Raw genomic sequence first — 16916 nt, 5'->3', positions numbered from 1 at the left:
ATTCTTTTTAGCATATAGAAAGTACAAATCAGTAGTATCCATGTATCTACTAAGTTGGCGAAGGCACTTTTGTGTTATAATTTTCAAAAGTATGTACTCCCTCTGTTCTGATAAATAAGGCGTATTTTGTTTAGTTAAGGCAAGACATTGACCAAGATTATTCTTTTAATATTTGATTTATGTGATACAAAATCACTATCATAAGAAAGTATATACTTCTAAATACGAATCCGGTGACACATATTTCATGTCATATAACCTTGTATTTATGAAGTACTCCCTCCGTCCCATAATATAAGAACATTTTGACACTACACTAGTGCCAAAAACGTTCTTATATTATGGGACAGAGGGAGTAATTATTTGTCGAATGCATGTCTTAAGAAACAAAATATGCTTTACTTTTAGGAATGCCAAACTAAGGATTTAAGAAGTACGTTATGAATATGTAGAAAAAAAAATTGACGGCATACATAGATGACTAGTGAAGAATAAAAATGTTGATGACATGTGGCACGCACCTTCACCTCGGAGAACTCCAGCATGCAGTGCGTTTTGACCATTGGGACCGGAGTAGGAAAGCATCCCGGTGGCGCTCTTTGCGTGCAGTGTCTCTGCAATGACCGTATCTTCAGACAAGATGGCTAGGTACAGAGGTGAAACGCCGTCTCTGGGGAGGCTGGCCAATTCCTGGTCCTCCTCCATCAGCAGATTTACTATAACATTGCTCCCGATGCGGACGGCCTCATGCAGAGCTGTCTCACCAAGCTTGTTTTCCGTTTCCAGCAGTTCCTTGGCTCTGTGCTCAGCTTTGGCAAAATCTGTGAGAAGAGCGACCATTCGGGAGCTCCCTGCCCGCGCGGCGCAGTGCAGGGGCGTGTCTCCCTTTTTGTTCTGCACAAATAGGAGGCGCTTGGCCTTGCCGTAGACGACGTCTGCACTCTTCCTGAAGTTGTCATCGGCGTCGGCGTCGTCACCGAAGGCGGCCACCACATGGAGCGCGCTGTCCCCTTCAAGGGCGGTGAGCCCCTCCAGTAGTTGAGGCGACGGGCCCAGAATTATTTCGAGCTGTTGCCAACAGCCGGAGCACGCCGATGCTAGCAGCGATGAATCCATGGAGGCCATCACCAACCGCCGACCACCACCACTTCGAGTCGATCTTGACTTGCTTGCTCTGCGGATCCTTTGAACTACTGGCCTAGCTAGCTAGGTAAGGTTGCGCCCGCCGGGAAAGGGCAGTATTGTGGCGGCTATGTCGACAGTGGAATGGAGAAAGGATGAGTCGCCGCGATCGACCAATGCTTGGGGGTGGCTAGTACCGCCTACCGGCTTTGAGATTGATCGACCTTAATGGCGCAACACGTACGGACGGCCGTTAGGTATTAAGATACTCCCCGTTTCAAAATAAGTATCTTAACTATAGTACTGTATATCTCTATACTAAGATTAGCACAAAGTTAAGACATTTACTTTAAAACGAAGTACCAAGTTGACACACTTATTTTAGAGCCGTGAAAGTATATTATAAATGAACACTGATTAAGACAGCTCACCCTAGGAGAAAGATTAAGACAGCTCAAATTGGCATCTAAAGGTGCCGCATGACAGAGAGTTTATTAGTATTTTCTCTGTAAATTAATATGAAATTGTTTAGATTACTATGAATAAGAACTCGCGTCTTTCGGGCCAAACAACGTCGGGTGGCGTATGTGCGCAGTGCTTGAACTTAAAATACCTGCGTAATCCAGTAATTCCAACTTTCCGGCAAGTGCGCCAGAACTCGGACCTTCGGCCGGTAGCCTGAAGACAAAGACGGGTCACATGGTGGTGATGTGTAAATGGTCCAAGCGGGGGCAGGCTATGATTCCACCCCACCTATATGAAAATAATACGAAAATCTTATCTAACTGACGTTCCCTAGGGGAAAATCACAGCAAACCCTTGGCTGCCGTCCGATCGTGCAGCACAGAACTTGGCACAATTTGTTTGCCACTGCCACGTCACACTCATTCACCCGTTCGCTGGGTAGGAAATCGCCCGAGCGCTGTCCACTCTTCGACTCTAGTGTCAGTGTCTCACCCACTCCACTCGGAACGCATTCCCCACTTTGTTCATTTATTCACTTTCTGCATTTAGAGCATTTTTAGCAGATCCCATATAATGCCGACCCACAAAATTTGTGTATAATTCGCTGCAGATCTGATTTGCGGGGTGAATTCATGCGCTGCAGATCATATCCCGTATATGAAACTGTAAAATAAAAAAAAACATTCGTGGGAGAAACTTGCAACGACATTGATCAACATAGTTCATCATCATACTACATTGATCATACATAGTTCATCATTATACTATATTGTACTACTAGGGGGGAATATGCGGGCAGTGCAGCGTACCTGAGCCTACGCAACCAAAATCGACGAGCTCGCGGCGGCGACGACGCGGCGGAGGAGCCGAAGGAGCTCAGTCCTCGTCGGAGTCGAGGTCGATGAAGAACTTGGCCTGCTCGGCCTTCATGACGCACAGGTTCGCCTCCTTGGATGTGTGCGCCTACGACGCCGCGACGCCATGCTCGAGGAAGATCCGCTCGTAGTCGAGCTCGCGGCGATGGAGCGCGTCATCCTCCTCCCCCTCCCTCGCCGAGCGCTCCATGATGACGCGCTCTAGGTGCTCCTCCTGCCCCGGGGGGAGGTAGTCCTCGGGGCCGATTACTCCTCGACGCGGCAGCGCGTCGGCCTCGAGCTTAACGGCAAGCGGCCCGAGCTCCTCCGGCTCTCTCTTGACCGGAGTGAGCCGCGAGCTCGAGGCACCCGCGGACGAGCTCCCCGCGGCAGAGGAGCGGGAGGAGGCGTGGCGGCGGACCGCAAGCTCGCGCTCGTACTCGACGAGCTTGTTGCGTTCGAACGTCGGTGGTGGCCGGCTCCCATGGTTGAGCCACCTCCGCGCCCCCCGCTTGCGTGCGGCGTCAGATCTGCGGCGGCGGCAGCGCTCCGTGTCATCCCCACCACTTCTGTAGCCATCCATGGGTCGCTAGGCCTTTTTTAGGCTCGTTGGCGGCGAGAAATTGGGGCAGAGGAGGAGGGGAATCGCGGGAGAGCGGCGGTGGAGGCGGATAGAGTTTGACTTGTATCCGAGCGGTGAAACCGCATATATAGCGGTGAAGAGGGACTTTTTTCAGGACACGGTAAATTTTTTACTGGCCGGGCCTAAGATACGGTGTCTATTCTGGCCAGATAAATGGGCCGAACCCGTATACTCGTCGGAATTATATGGGTTCGGCCCTTTTACAGGGTCTGCTAGAGATGCTCTTAGAAACCGAGCTGAAAAACCAAACTGATAAAACCAAACCAAACCTATATTTGGCTTTATATGTTTTTTGTTTTTGGCATGGTACAGGATTTAAAAGCCAATTGGAGGCCGGTTTATTCGTTAAAAACCGATTTTTTAGGTTTTTAACATATAAAGTGAATATAGATTAATCCAGCCCAACAAAGCACTTCTCTTTAGCAGCCCATCAACACAGAAGTTTTGAGCCCAACTTCTGGCCTTCTGCCCGCACGACGCTCTGACCTACTAAGTCAGCGGCAGCGAGAGCGAGGACATGTGTCTCGCTGGAGCCCTGGACAGGCTGGGCGTTCGGGTTTACTCGAAAATTCGGGTAGGGTAATTCAGGTTATTCAAAATTCGGGTTTAGAAAATGATAACCGAAATTTCAGCAAAAAAATTGATACCTGATATTTCTGGTACCCGAAAAATAGCGTTCTTTTTTTTCAGGGAGAAAGGATGTTTTATTTCACAATGAGAGGGTTACAATCACGAGACACCAATTCCTCACACCACGGAGGAATCGAGTTCAACCATACTGCGACTATAGTGTGCCAATTGATGTGCTACCCTATTTTGATATCTGCTAACTTTTAGAGGAACAAACTTCCTAACTACCAAATGAGCTTTAATCTCAGCAGCTAGATGACCATAGGCCGACCTGGAAAGATTGTCGCTCGAGAGAATGGCCAGAGCATTTGAAGAGTCAGATTGAACAATCACTGGGCAGTCCGAATGTTGAATGGCCAGTGCCATACCCTGCATAATAGCATGAATTTTCGCTTCCAGGGCGTCATTACAGTGGAAAATGTATCTGTATGCCGCAAAAATCGTAGATCCGTTCTCCCTGCGAAGCACCATGCCAATCGAAGCGCGTCCATCCTGGCACGAGAATGAACCGTCTACCGACAACGCAACCCAGCCCATAGATGGAGGAGGCCAAGGCGTGAGGGATTCTGTAATTTTTACACACTTTGGTCGACTGTCCTCATACAATGGCATCTTCCCTTTGACGATTTCCTCCATGCTATAGTTCCTTACCAATTCGGTGACTTATAATAACTGTCAAGATAATCCACAGTTACCTCTACTGGGGTCTCATTCCGCGTGTTATATCATTTCGGAGTTGCCAAATACGCCAGATCGTCATAATTACCAAGTCCCTGGTCTTGTCCGAACATTTTGAAAGTAGCTGCAGTACCCAGTCCTTACCAGAGTCCACTAGTAGTGAGTCATCAGGCAAGGGCCAGATTGCACGTAAGCCCTCCCAAACACGTCGGGCGTGCATGCATGAAATCAATGCATGAAAACTGCTTTCAATCTCCGCTCCACAAATAGGACATGATCTCTGTATATGAATACGACGATGCGCTTTGCCTAGATTAGTTGCCAATGCATCCGTCGCCGTCTTCCATGCCATAATACGCATCTTGAGTGGAACATTAGATTTCCAAATCGAATTCCAAATCGATCTGTCACCGTCCGGTCTATTACTGCATGCGCCCCCTGAATGCATCTCATCATGTGTTTCCATCGCCAACCTGCCGGCACTTTTGACTGTAAAATTCCCATGCGGCTCGAGAAACCAGCCGATGAAGTCCTGCCGGTTCCTAGGAGACGTGCGTATCTTAAGAATCTCAGCAACATCCATTGGCCAAAAATGCTCCTCGACACGGTCTCTGATCCAAGCATCATTATTATCTAAGAAATCAGAGACACGGTTAAACCGGCAGTTCCTTTTAGGAGTAATTGGTCGAAAATCGCATCGTCGAGGAATCCAAGGATCTCTCCACGTTCTAACCGATGCATCATCACCAATCCTCCATATTATTCCTTTCTTAACAAGATCCAAACCATGAGCTATTCCTTTCCATACGGCCGATGAATTTCCAGTGAAAACCGTATCCAAGATACTGCCGTGTGGAAAATATTTTGCCTTCAATAGACGAGCACATAAACTGTCAGGGGAATCAATCAATCGCCACGCTTGTTTTGCCAATAACGCTTGATTAAAAGCACGCATATCCCTGAATCCCATACCCCCCTTGCTTTTAGGGAGTCTCAGCTTATCCCAGCTCAGCCATGCCATTTTTCTCTTGCCACTCTCAACTCCCCACCAGTACTGCCTCATCATCCTTGTCAGATCGTCACATACCGAAGCAGGTAGCGAAACACGCTCATAATATATGTGGAAATAGCCTGGGCTACAGATTTGATTAAAATCTCTTTGTTACCTGAAGACATGAATTGCTCGCTCCAGTCCACTAGTCTCTTCCTCAATCTTTCCTGGGTGGTTTCAAACCTCCCTTTATGCATTCTCCCCTCAGGTACCGGCAAACCCAAATATTTGGGTTCAAACGCTTCACTTGTAATCTCCAAAATACTCTTTACTTCCCCAGATACCACCTCAGTGCAGTTACTAGAGAAAAGGATGAAACACTTTGACGGGTTTATAAGTTGTCCCGTAGCCAGCGCATAAGTGCTCAACAAACCTTTCACAAGTGTTGCTTGCTGTTCCGAGGCTCGAAAAAACAATAGTGAATCATCCACAAATAATAAGTGAGATATCGTCGGTGCACGACGACAAATTTTAACACCTTCCAGCCCCTCCTCCGTAATAGCTTTGTTGACCAAACAAGATAGGGCATCAGCAACAAAGAGAAATAAAAACGGGGACAAGGGATCACCTTGTCTGAGGCCACGAGAGGGTATGAAAGACTCCAATAATTTTCCATTTAATTTCACCGAATACTTCACAGAGGAAACACACGCCATGATTCAAGAAATCCACACATGAGAAAAACCCCACTTGCGTAGGGCCTTCTCCAAGAATACCCGGTCCACCCGGTCATATGCCTTAGAAAGATCCAATTTATACGCACAACATGCCGGTGAACTGCCACTAACAGACTGAATATGATCAATACACTCGAAAGCTATAATAGAATTATCAGTAATAAGTCTCCCTGGAATAAACGCGCTCTGATTTTCCGAGATGAGCTCCGACAGAATGGGACGTAGTCGGTTTACCATGCATTTAGAGACTATTTTGTAGATCACATTACACAAGCTTATCGGTCTAAAATCCTTGAGCTCCTTTGGAAATTGGACTTTTGGAATCAACACAATAGCTGTGTCGACATTAGCTCCGTCTGGCATAACCCCAGAAGCAAAAAACTCCAATACTGCTGCAATAATTTCTCCTTTCACCACCGCCCAATTACGTTGAAAAAAACGAGCAGGAAAACCATCTGTACCTGGGGCCTTGATGGGGCCAATCTGAAAGAGAGCGTCCGAAATCTCCTTCTCAGTGAACGGAGCACATAAAACATCATTCATCTCTGAAAAATAGCGTTCGGGTTTGGGTAATTCTATATTACCCAAAATAAATCACGAATTAGGAAAATGAGGATGTTTTGGATGCTACCTCGAGGAAGATGGATGCTTCCCATCGTCGGAAAGCTTGTCCTCGGGTAAGGTCGTGACGCGACCGTCCACCTCCACCATGTCCTACCGCCGTCTAACATGCACAAGGGGATGCACCACACAGGGCCGGCCCTGGGGAGGGGCAGGGGGGGCGGCCGCCCCGAGCCCCCGAAGTGCAGGGCCCCCACCCAGGCTACAACGCATGTCAGAAAAAAATATTCAAAAAGGCCAGGGAGCTGCCTCCACTGGTAGAAAAAGAGGCTTCCATACGCCCCCATTAGTCCCCAAAACAATCGAACCGCGACCAAAGGGGTCTTTAGTCGCGGTTCGGGAGGAGACCCGCGACCAACTATCTGGGCCCAGCGCGCTCGGTCGACAGCTGGCGGACGGGAGGGGCTTTAGTCCCGGTTGGCCTGGCCAACCGGGACTAAAGGCCCATCCCTATATATAGGACTCAGCTCACTTCACTTCACTCAGCTCACTTCACAATTTTCAGAAGGGGGTGGTGGGTTTGCTTTTGGTTCCTCCTATGCACACAAGGTGTTTGATGAAATGCCCGAGAGCCTGAAACAAACATGATATGAAGTGTCCGAGCCACACTTGAGCTTTCTCATTTATTTTTCCTCCGCGATCGCGGTTAGCAACTTGAACCTTTCATGTGTCATTGATAAAATATGCATGTGTGTAGTTCATTGTTTAATTTGTATTATTTCTAGCTAGTTAGTTTAACAAATGCATGATGGTTAATTATATACTTTATATAATAATAATGCAGATGAATCGGCAATGGATGTACGGTCCCCGACTCTCCGGCGAGTTCACTACGGGTTTGAAAGATTTCCTCGTAGTGGCAAATGCGAACAAGCAGCAAGGTTTTATTATTTGTCCATGTGCTGTCTGTAAGAATCAGAAGGGTTACTCCTCCTCAAGAGACGTTCACATGCACCTGCTTCGGCACGGTTTCATGCCAAGCTATAATTGTTGGACCAAGCATGGAGAAAGAGGGGTTAGAATGGAAGAAGATGAAGAAGGGGACGATATCGATGACAACTATCATGATCATTTCGGTGATACTTTCATGGAGGATGATGCTGAAGGTGGGGAAGGGTTAGGTGAAGGTGAAGAAGAGGCACATGATGAGCCCACTGATGATCTTGGTCGGACCATTGCTGATGCACGGAGACGCTGCGAAACCGACAAGGAGAGGGAGAATTTGGATCGCATGTTAGAGGATCACAAAAAGTCGTTGTATCCAGGATGCGATAATAGTCTGAAAAAGCTGGGCTGCACACTGGATTTGCTAAAATGGAAGGCACAGGAAGGTGTAGGTGACTCATCATTTGAAAATTTGCTGAAAATGTTGAAGAATATGTTTCCGAAGAATAACGAGTTGCCCGCCAGTACGTACGAAGCAAAGAAGGTTGTCTGCCCTCTAGGTTTAGAGGTTCTGAAGATACATGCATGCATTAACGACTGCATCCTCTACCGCGGTGAATACGAGAATTTGAATGAATGCCCTGTATGCACTGCATTGCGTTATAAGATCAGAGGCGATGACCCTGGTGACGATGTTGAGGGCGAGAAACCCAGGAAGAGGGTTCCCGCCAAGGTGATGTGGTATGCTCCTATAATACCACGGTTGAAACGTCTGTTCAGGAACAAAAAGCATGCCAAGTCGTTGCGATGGCACAAAGAGGACCGTAAGTCCGACGGGGAGTTGAGACACACTGCTGATGGAACGCAATGGAGAAAGATCGACAGAGTGTTCAAAGATTTTACAGCTGACGCAAGGAACATAAGATTTGGTCTAAGTACTGATGGCATGAATCCTTTTGGCGAGCAGAGCTCCAGCCATAGCACCTAGCCTGTGACTCTATGCATCTACAACCTTCCTCCTTGGTTGTGCATGAAGCGGAAGTTCATTATGATGCCAGTGCTCATCCAAGGTCCAAAGCAACCCGGGAACGACATCGATGTGTACCTAAGGCCATTAGTTGAAGAACTTTTACAGTTGTGGGCCAGACCTGGTGTACGTGTCTGGGATGAGCACAAAGGAGAGGAATTTGACCTACGAGCGTTGCTTTTTGTAACCATCAACGGTTGGCCTGCTCTCAGTAACCTTTCGGGACAGACAAATAAGGGATACAATGCATGCACGCACTGCTTACATCAGACTAAAAGTGTACGTTTGGTTAATTGTAAGAAGAACGTGTACCTGGGTCATCGTCGGTTTCTTCCCCGAAATCATAACGTAAGAAAGAAAGGCAAGCATTTCAACGGCAAGGCAGATTACCGGCCGAAGCCTGTGGAACGTACTGGTGCTGAGATATTTGATATGGTCAAGGATTTGAAAGTCATCTTTGGAAAGGGTCCTGGCGGACAATCAGTTCCGCGGGGAGTTGACGGGCACGCACCCATGTGGAAGAAGAAATCTATATTTTGGGAGCTAGAATATTGGAAAGTCCTAGATGTCCGCTCTGCAATCGACGTGATGCATGTTACGAAGAATATTTGCGTGAACCTGCTAAGCTACTTGGGCGTGTATGGGAAGACAAATGATACAAAGGAAGCACGGCAGGACCAGCAACTTTTGAAAGACCCAGATGACCGGCATCCAGAATGGTTTCAAGGTTGTGCCAGCTACGCTCTTACCAAAGAAGAGAAGGTCATTTTTTTTGAATGCCTGAGCAGTATGAAGGTCCCGTCTGGCTTCTCGTCGAATATAAAGGGAATAATAAACATGGCGGACAAAAAGTTCCAAAACCTGAAGTCTCACGACTGCCACGTGATTATGACGCAATTGCTTCCGATTGCTTTGAGGGGGCTCCTACCGGAAAATGTTCGAGTAGCCATTGTGAAGCTATGTGCATTCCTCAATGCAATCTCTCAGAAGGTAATCAATCCAGAAGATCTACCACGGTTACAGAACGATGTGGTCCAATGCCTTGTCAGTTTTGAGTTGGTGTTCCCACCATCCTTCTTCGATATTATGACGCACCTCCTGGTCCACCTAGTCGAAGAGATTTCCATTCTCGGTCCTGTATTTCTACAAAATATGTTCCCCTTTGAGAGGTTCATGGGAGTATTAAAGAAATATGTTCGTAACCGTGCTAGGCCAGAAGGAAGCATCGTCAAGGGCTATGGAAATGAGGAGGTAATTGAGTTCTGTATTGACTATGTTCCTGACCTTAAGCCGATTGGTATTCCTCAATCGCGGCACGAGGGGAGACTAAGTGGAAAAGGCAAGATCGGAAGGGAATCCACGATATGTATGGACGGTCATTCTATGACTGAAGCACACCACACAGTTCTGCAAAATTCCAGCTTGGTGGCTCCGTACTTCGAGCAACACAAGAATATTTTACGCTCGGACAACCCGGGGAAGCCTGAATCCTGGATTAGAAAGGCCCACATGGAGACTTTCGGCAGTTGGTTGCGAAAACATTTAATGAATGACAATGATGTTGGAGATCAGCTGTACATGTTGGCCAAGAAACCATCTTCGACTATAACGACTTTCCAAGGGTACGAGATAAATGGGAATACATTTTACACCATCGCCCAAGATAAAAAGAGCACCAACCAAAACAGTGGTGTCCGCTTTGATGCAGCAACCGAGAATGGGCAAAAGGTCACATATTATGGTTACATAGAGGAGATATGGGAACTTGACTATGGACCCTCCTTTAAGGTCCCTTTGTTCCGGTGCAAATGGTTCAAGCTAACAGGAGGCGGGGTAAAGGTGGACGAGCAATACGGAATGACAATGGTGGATTTCAACAATCTTGGTTACCTTGACGAACCATTCGTCCTTGCCAAAGATGTCGCTCAGGTTTTTTATTTGAAGGACATGAGTAGCAAACCGAGGAAACAGAAAGATAAGAAAACGATCAGTACATCATGCGATGATCCAAAGCGCCACATTGTTCTTTCAGGGAAAAGAAACATCGTGGGAGTGGAGGACAAGACAGACATGTCAGAAGATTATAATATGTTTGGTGAAATTCCGCCCTTCAAAGTGAACACTGACCCAAGCATTAAGTTAAATGATGAGGATGCTCCATGGATACGGCACAATCGTAAGCAAGCAGGGACACAAGGGAAGAATTGATGTGTAATAATTTATTGTACCAAACTTTGTATTTGGTCGATGAACTGAATGATGTATCAAACCTTTTATCAAACCTTCAAGGGATTTTAAAATGAATTAGTTTTATTTTTCTGATTTTTTGATATATAATTGTATTTTTAAGATTTTAAAATGAATTAGTTTTATTTTTCTGATTTTAAAAGGAAAAAGGAAGAAGAAGAAAGAAGGAAAAAGGAAGAAAAAACAGAAGAAAAAAACAAACAGAAGAAAAACATAAGAAAAAAACAGAAGAAAAAAACAAACAGAAGAAAAAAAAGAAGAAAAAACAGAAGAAAAAAGGAAAAAGGAAAAAAGGAAGAAAAAAACAGAAGAAAAAAGGAAAAACAGAAGAAAAAAACAAACAGAAGAAAAAACAGAAGAAAAATGGAAGAAAAAAAAGAAGAAAAACAAAACAAAATAAATAAAGCAAAAAAGAAAACAAAAAAAAGGCAAAAAATAAAAAATATGCCACCTACTGGGCCACCACGGCCTGAATACGACTAGAAACCCATTAATGGGCCAGGATTCAGGCCCGCAGAAGGCCTAGTAGGCCCACAGGCACATAGTGACAGAATAGGCCCGTAAGCCTGCATTTGAGAGGAGCTCGAAGTGGTGAGCGCAGCCGCGCTTATAAACCACTGTCGAAGCCTCTCGGCTAGCGAGGTGGGACTAAACATCCCACCGCACCGCGCCAGTTCCAGCACAGACCCTTTAGTCCCGGTTGGGGAGGAGGACCGCGACTAAAGGGTACCCTTTAGTCGCGGTTGTTGTCCCCAACCGCGACTAAAGGGTCTTTCTGCGCGGGAACTAAAGCGGCGCCAAAACCCTTTAGTCCCGGTTGGGGAGGCGGACCGCGACTAAAGGGTACCCTTTAGTCGCGGTTGGTGTGGCCAGCCGCGACTAAAGGGTACCTTTAGTCGCGGTCCGCCTCCCCAACCGCGACTAAAGGTGCGTCTATAAATACTGCACTTAGCAGTTTCGCCACTTCCCATTCTCCTCTCTCTCGACGCCGAAGCGCTGCCCCGACGCCGATCGACGCCGAAGCCCTGCCCCGACGTCGACGCCGACGCCGAAGCCCTGCGCGCCGCCGCCGCCGTCCCCAGTGAGCGCCGCCTCCGCCCGTGCCCTGCCCTTGCCCGCCGCCCGTGCCCTGCGCCCTTGCCCTTGCCCGCCGCCCGCCGCCCGACGCCCTGCCGCCCGCCGCCCGACGCCTTGCCGCCCGCCGCCCGCTGGCCCTGCCTGCCGTCCTCCGCGCGTCGGCAGAAGAAGAAGAAGGAAGAAGAAAAAGGAAGAAGAAGAAGCAGAAAGAAAAAGGAAAAAGGAAGAAGAAGAAAGAAGGAAGAAGAAAACAAAAGAAAAACAGAAGAAAAACAAGAAAAAGGAAGAAAAAAGGAAAAAGGAAGAATAAAAAGAAAGAAGAAAAAAAGAAAGAAGAAAAAAAGAAAGAAGAAAAACAAAGGAGGAAGAAAAAAAAAGGAAGAAGAAAAACAAAGGAAGAAGAAAAACAAAGGAAGAAGAAAAAAAGAAAGAAGAAAAAAAAAGGAAGAAGAAAAAAAGAAAGAAGAAAGAAAGAAGAAAAAGGAAGAAGAAAAAAAGGAAGAAGAAAAAGGAAGAAGAAAAAGGAAAAAGAAAAAAATGAAAACCAAATGAAAACCAAAAGAAAGAAGAAAGAAAAAGGAAGAAGAAAAAAAGAAGAAGAAAGGAAGAAGAAAGGAAGAAGAAGAAAGAAAGAAAAAAGAAAAAGGAAGAAGAAGAAAGAAAGAAGAAAGGAAGAAGAAGAAAGGAAGAAGAAGAAAGAAAGAAGAAGAAAGGAAAAAGGAAGAAGAAGAAAGGAAGAAGAAGAAAGAGGAAGAAGAAAGGAAGAAGAAGAAAGAAAGAAGAAAGAGGAAGAAGAAAGGAAGAAGAAGAAAAAAAGAATTTTTACTTAAAGAATCTTATTTTTTAATTCCTCCTCCTCTATGTCCCCTTAATCTTATTTTTTAATTCCTTTATACTTAAAGAATTTTTACTACATGCAGGAGTGACATATGGCGGACGATAGAACCGAGCCGCTTAGGGATCCGGAGGCTGAACGTTATTTAATGGGCATCATCAACAACGAGATTCCTTATGTGCCGGGCTCAGAATATGAGCAACAAGAGGATGTAGTCTCTTCTTATCTGAACCTTGATGGTGGAACAGAGATTGTCGATGATCAAGAAGGTGAAGGAACGGACATTGTCGACGGAGGTCAACCGTCAACAACCGACGATCTCGAATTGCAAGTAGCAACCACCTCCGGCGAGGTATATATATACATTGAGCCTCTCGTGATACAAACTTACTGAAATGTGAATACATATGTATTAACGCGCGCGACTCTCTTTCTTTTTTTAGCCCTCCGGATCGAGTACGACAAAGCGTGGCAAATCCAAGGCGATGAAAACAGGAGAAACATATGCCATTGAGTTTGTCAGTGAAACCGGCAAGCCCCTACAGCACACCTCAAAGTTTATCAACCAATGCGGAGTCGTTGTTAGAGACAACGTCCCGATCACCGTCCAGGAATGGAAGGAGCCAAAGAAGGCACGTCTTGGTTTCAGTTTTGTCGACAAGAGAACGAAAAAGGATTGCTGGAGAAAGCTTATGGAACATTTCATTCTACCTCCGGAATACAACAAAGTCGATGAATTCGGTAACGAGGTTCCGGGTGGACGTCAGAGGAGGAGGCTAGTTAAAGAGTTCGCTCTTCAGAAGATGGGCGAAGCATTCCGGAACTTCAAGAAAAATTTAACCCGTGACTATGTCAACAAGGGCAAGACTCCGGATTTCAATGGACAACATGAGAAACTGAAAGATGATTGGCCAGAATTTGTGAGGCAAAAGCAATCGGAGCATTTCAAGGAAATATCAAAAAAAAAAATAAGGATAATGCGAGTAAGAAAAAGTTCCATCATATTATGGGGCCAGGAGGATACCGCCTTTCGGAGCCTAGGTGGCAGAAGATGGAGGAGGACCTGAGGGTGCGAGGAATCCCTCTAGGTACAGAGGGATGGGACCCAAGGGCCAAAAGCTGGTGGTACGGGCATGGGGGATCGCTAGACCCGGAGACAGGGGTGTGTGTTCACCGGCAGAGACAGTTTGCTCCCACCCAAGCCCTTATTGACGCAATGACCCAAGCTCAAGAGGGCTTGATCAAGTTCAACAGAGAGAAAGACGCACTGACAACAGCCCTCGGGAATGATGAACACGGAGGACGTGTACGAGGCAAAGGCAAAGTTCCGTGAAAAGTAGGGTTTTCCCAGGACAATGACCCGTACTGTTACAGAAGCCGTAAGAGAAAGACGGACCGGGATGCAGATCTTATGACGAAGTTTGCATCGGAACTCCATGAGTTGAAGCAGACCGTGCATGAACTAGTGAAAGAAAAATCGGCTGCAGGGCCGCATGAAGATCATGAAGCGGATCGCGGAAGCCAGCAGCGGAGAAGCAGCGTGGCTTCCACGGATGCCCCGCCTGGTGCTAGTGCACCGATGATCGAGATTCGTGCACCGGAGCCTCACTACCCCGTGGATGATGTAAAGGAGATGAAAGAATGTGATCTGCATTATCCCGTGGGGAACGTTTCCACGAAGGTAGCTAGCGGCAGTGCTTTACCCTGTACACCTGGAGCACTCCACCACAACAACCCCATTGCATATGGCTATGCTCGTGTCACGGTGGAAGACATAGTCCAAGGGTTTGAGGACCTGGAGATTGACAAACCTACACCCGAAGGGGAGAGAAGACTTGGAGATGTCAAGCGCCAGTTCATTCTATGGAAAAAGAAGTACATAGTGTTTCCAGGCGAGGCGCCAAGGCTAGCAAGTCCACCCCCCTCCGATGGTGGTGGTGGCGGTGGTGGCGGTGGTGGTGGTCGTGGTGGTTCACCTACACCTCCTTCACGCCATTCGACGCCGTCCCCCGATCCACAACCTCCGGCGGGTACGACGCCCCCCAATCCTCCTCCGGCGGGTACGACGCCCCCCAATCCACCTCCGGCGAAGAAGCGGAAGCAGGCGGACAGCAGGGAAACCCGCTCCTGGACTATTAACCCGGACCCTTATGTACCTAAGACCACAAGGGTACCGGAGCCATCACTGAAGCCTCTCCTCCCAAGGCCTGGGGAACTTAGTGAAGCTGAAACCAAATTGGCCGCGTCTGCTGATTATGAGAAATGGAAGGCGGATATGAAGGCGAAAAAAGAGCCTGAGCCCAAGCAAGTATTCACTGAGAAGCAAAAGAAGTGGGCTAAGGATTTTTTGACGACACCGTCCCAAGCCGAGCTGAATATGCCTGACGACTATGGACATGAACTTCGTAGGCAAGCAAAAATATTGAAGGAGGAGAAAGAAGAAAGTAAAAAAAGCGGGAAACAAGTTGACCAGCTCGGGATGCAGAAGAAACAATCGATCCCCCCGCTCATAGTGAAAGCCGGTCCGGAAGAGGACCCCGAGATCATAGCAGCTGCGGCAGCACTTGGATTGACTGTACCGGGTGCCATGAAACAAGCGTCCGAGATTGGTTTGACTCTTCGTGCCTTCTTAGGCCTTGACGATGCGCCGGTATGTGAGGTAGCATTACAATATGTGCGGAATGGGCCTCTCGTCGAGCCTGCGCGGGAAAAGAGTCTACCACCACAAATGCGAAATCTGCTACGTTGGTACAAGCAATTCATAACATGGGCCGACAAAGAATATGTTTATGCGGATGTTACAGATGAGCATCACACCAAACGGTACTCTGTAGAAATTCATATGAGTGAATTGTTCCCGCTGTTCAATCTGCGTGACCTCGACAAATCTATGCTGAGTTGCTACGTTCTGTAAGTGATTTATTTCTACCTCATCTCGTTCTTCATTGCCTGCACTATATATATATATTGTCCTAACTATATTGTTGCGTACGCTATTATGCAGATTGAAGATTTGGGAATGCAAAATAAGAAACATCCATGATGTTGGGTTCATTGACCCACATATCGTTAATGGACATGTGTTACAACATCACCCCGAAGACGTGGAGAAAGACCTGTACAAATTTCTTAGAAAGCATCAACTCAAAAGTCATATTCTATTTCCTTACCATTTTTGGTGAGTGTTTCTCTCTTGTGCCCATTCTCTTTTGTTTACTCCATGCATGGTATGTCTAATCGATGAGTTATGCATGACTGTGCATGTAACGTGTCCGCAGGTTCCACTGGATTCTGCTAAATATTGAACTTCACACCTCCAGAGTTCTAATCATGGACTCTATGGATTCGGATCCAAAGCGTTGGGCCGACATGAGAAAAATGCTGCAAAAATAATTATTTTCAATCATTTGAGCTCTATATCGATCGGTCTCTTTCGTTCATTTCCTAATATCAAGTAACTAATAACTTCCTTATTCATTTAATTTTCTTTGCCCTGTAGGGTTTGGAGACGGTTCTCAGAAGAAATTGTCGGTGAATTCAAACATGAGCTAGATTTCAGAAGGTTAGTTAATGTGGATAAGCAGCCACCGGGGACCAATCTATGTGGATACTATGTTTGTGAGAACATCCAGAGACACACCACGGAGCGGAAGGCATCGGATAGCGTGCGGAACGTGACGGATAACTTGCGGAGGAGGCTTAGTCCAGAAGCTCGCTTCCGACCAATTCAAGAAGAATTAGCAGGATTTTTCATGAGGGAAGTCATCAATCCTAAAGGAGAACACTATACCGAGGACGAAGAAATTTATATGCATACCCGAGATTGAAACTTGTACGAAGTTGTATATGGTCATCCATCCTAATTGTGTATGGAAACTTGTTCGAAGTTGTATATGGTCACCCGAGATTGAATATATATTATATATTCCTCTTGAATTCTTCTTGTTTGAAATTTCATATGCATGTATATAGTAGCGTAAAATATGTGTACTGAAACTTTATCAAAATTAAAATAAAACACAAAATATAATATATAAAAAATAAAACACTCCAAACTAAAAAGAAACCAGGTTTAGGGGGCTAAAACCCTAAACCTGCGGAGGA

The 16916-nt window shown here is 46.4% G+C and overlaps 1 protein-coding gene across 1 annotated transcript; it reads right to left on the bottom strand.

Moving 5' to 3' along the window:
• Nucleotides 1-404: 404 nt before the first annotated feature.
• Nucleotides 405-1125, bottom strand: LOC109770059 (uncharacterized). The gene is made up of 2 exons (XM_040402152.1): nucleotides 522-1125; nucleotides 405-418 (listed from the first exon to the last, which is right to left on the bottom strand). The coding sequence occupies exons 1-2, from the start codon at nucleotides 1123-1125 to the stop codon at nucleotides 405-407; spliced, it is 618 nt and encodes a 205-aa protein (XP_040258086.1).
• Between the last annotated feature and the right edge of the window lie 15791 nt (nucleotides 1126-16916).

This window comes from Aegilops tauschii, chromosome 3 (assembly GCF_002575655.3).
Source record: "Aegilops tauschii subsp. strangulata cultivar AL8/78 chromosome 3, Aet v6.0, whole genome shotgun sequence".
NCBI classification, from domain to species: Eukaryota; Viridiplantae; Streptophyta; class Magnoliopsida; order Poales; family Poaceae; genus Aegilops; species Aegilops tauschii.
The sequence above is the reverse complement of the archived record's forward strand: the minus strand, read 5'-3'. Positions and strand labels throughout refer to the sequence as shown.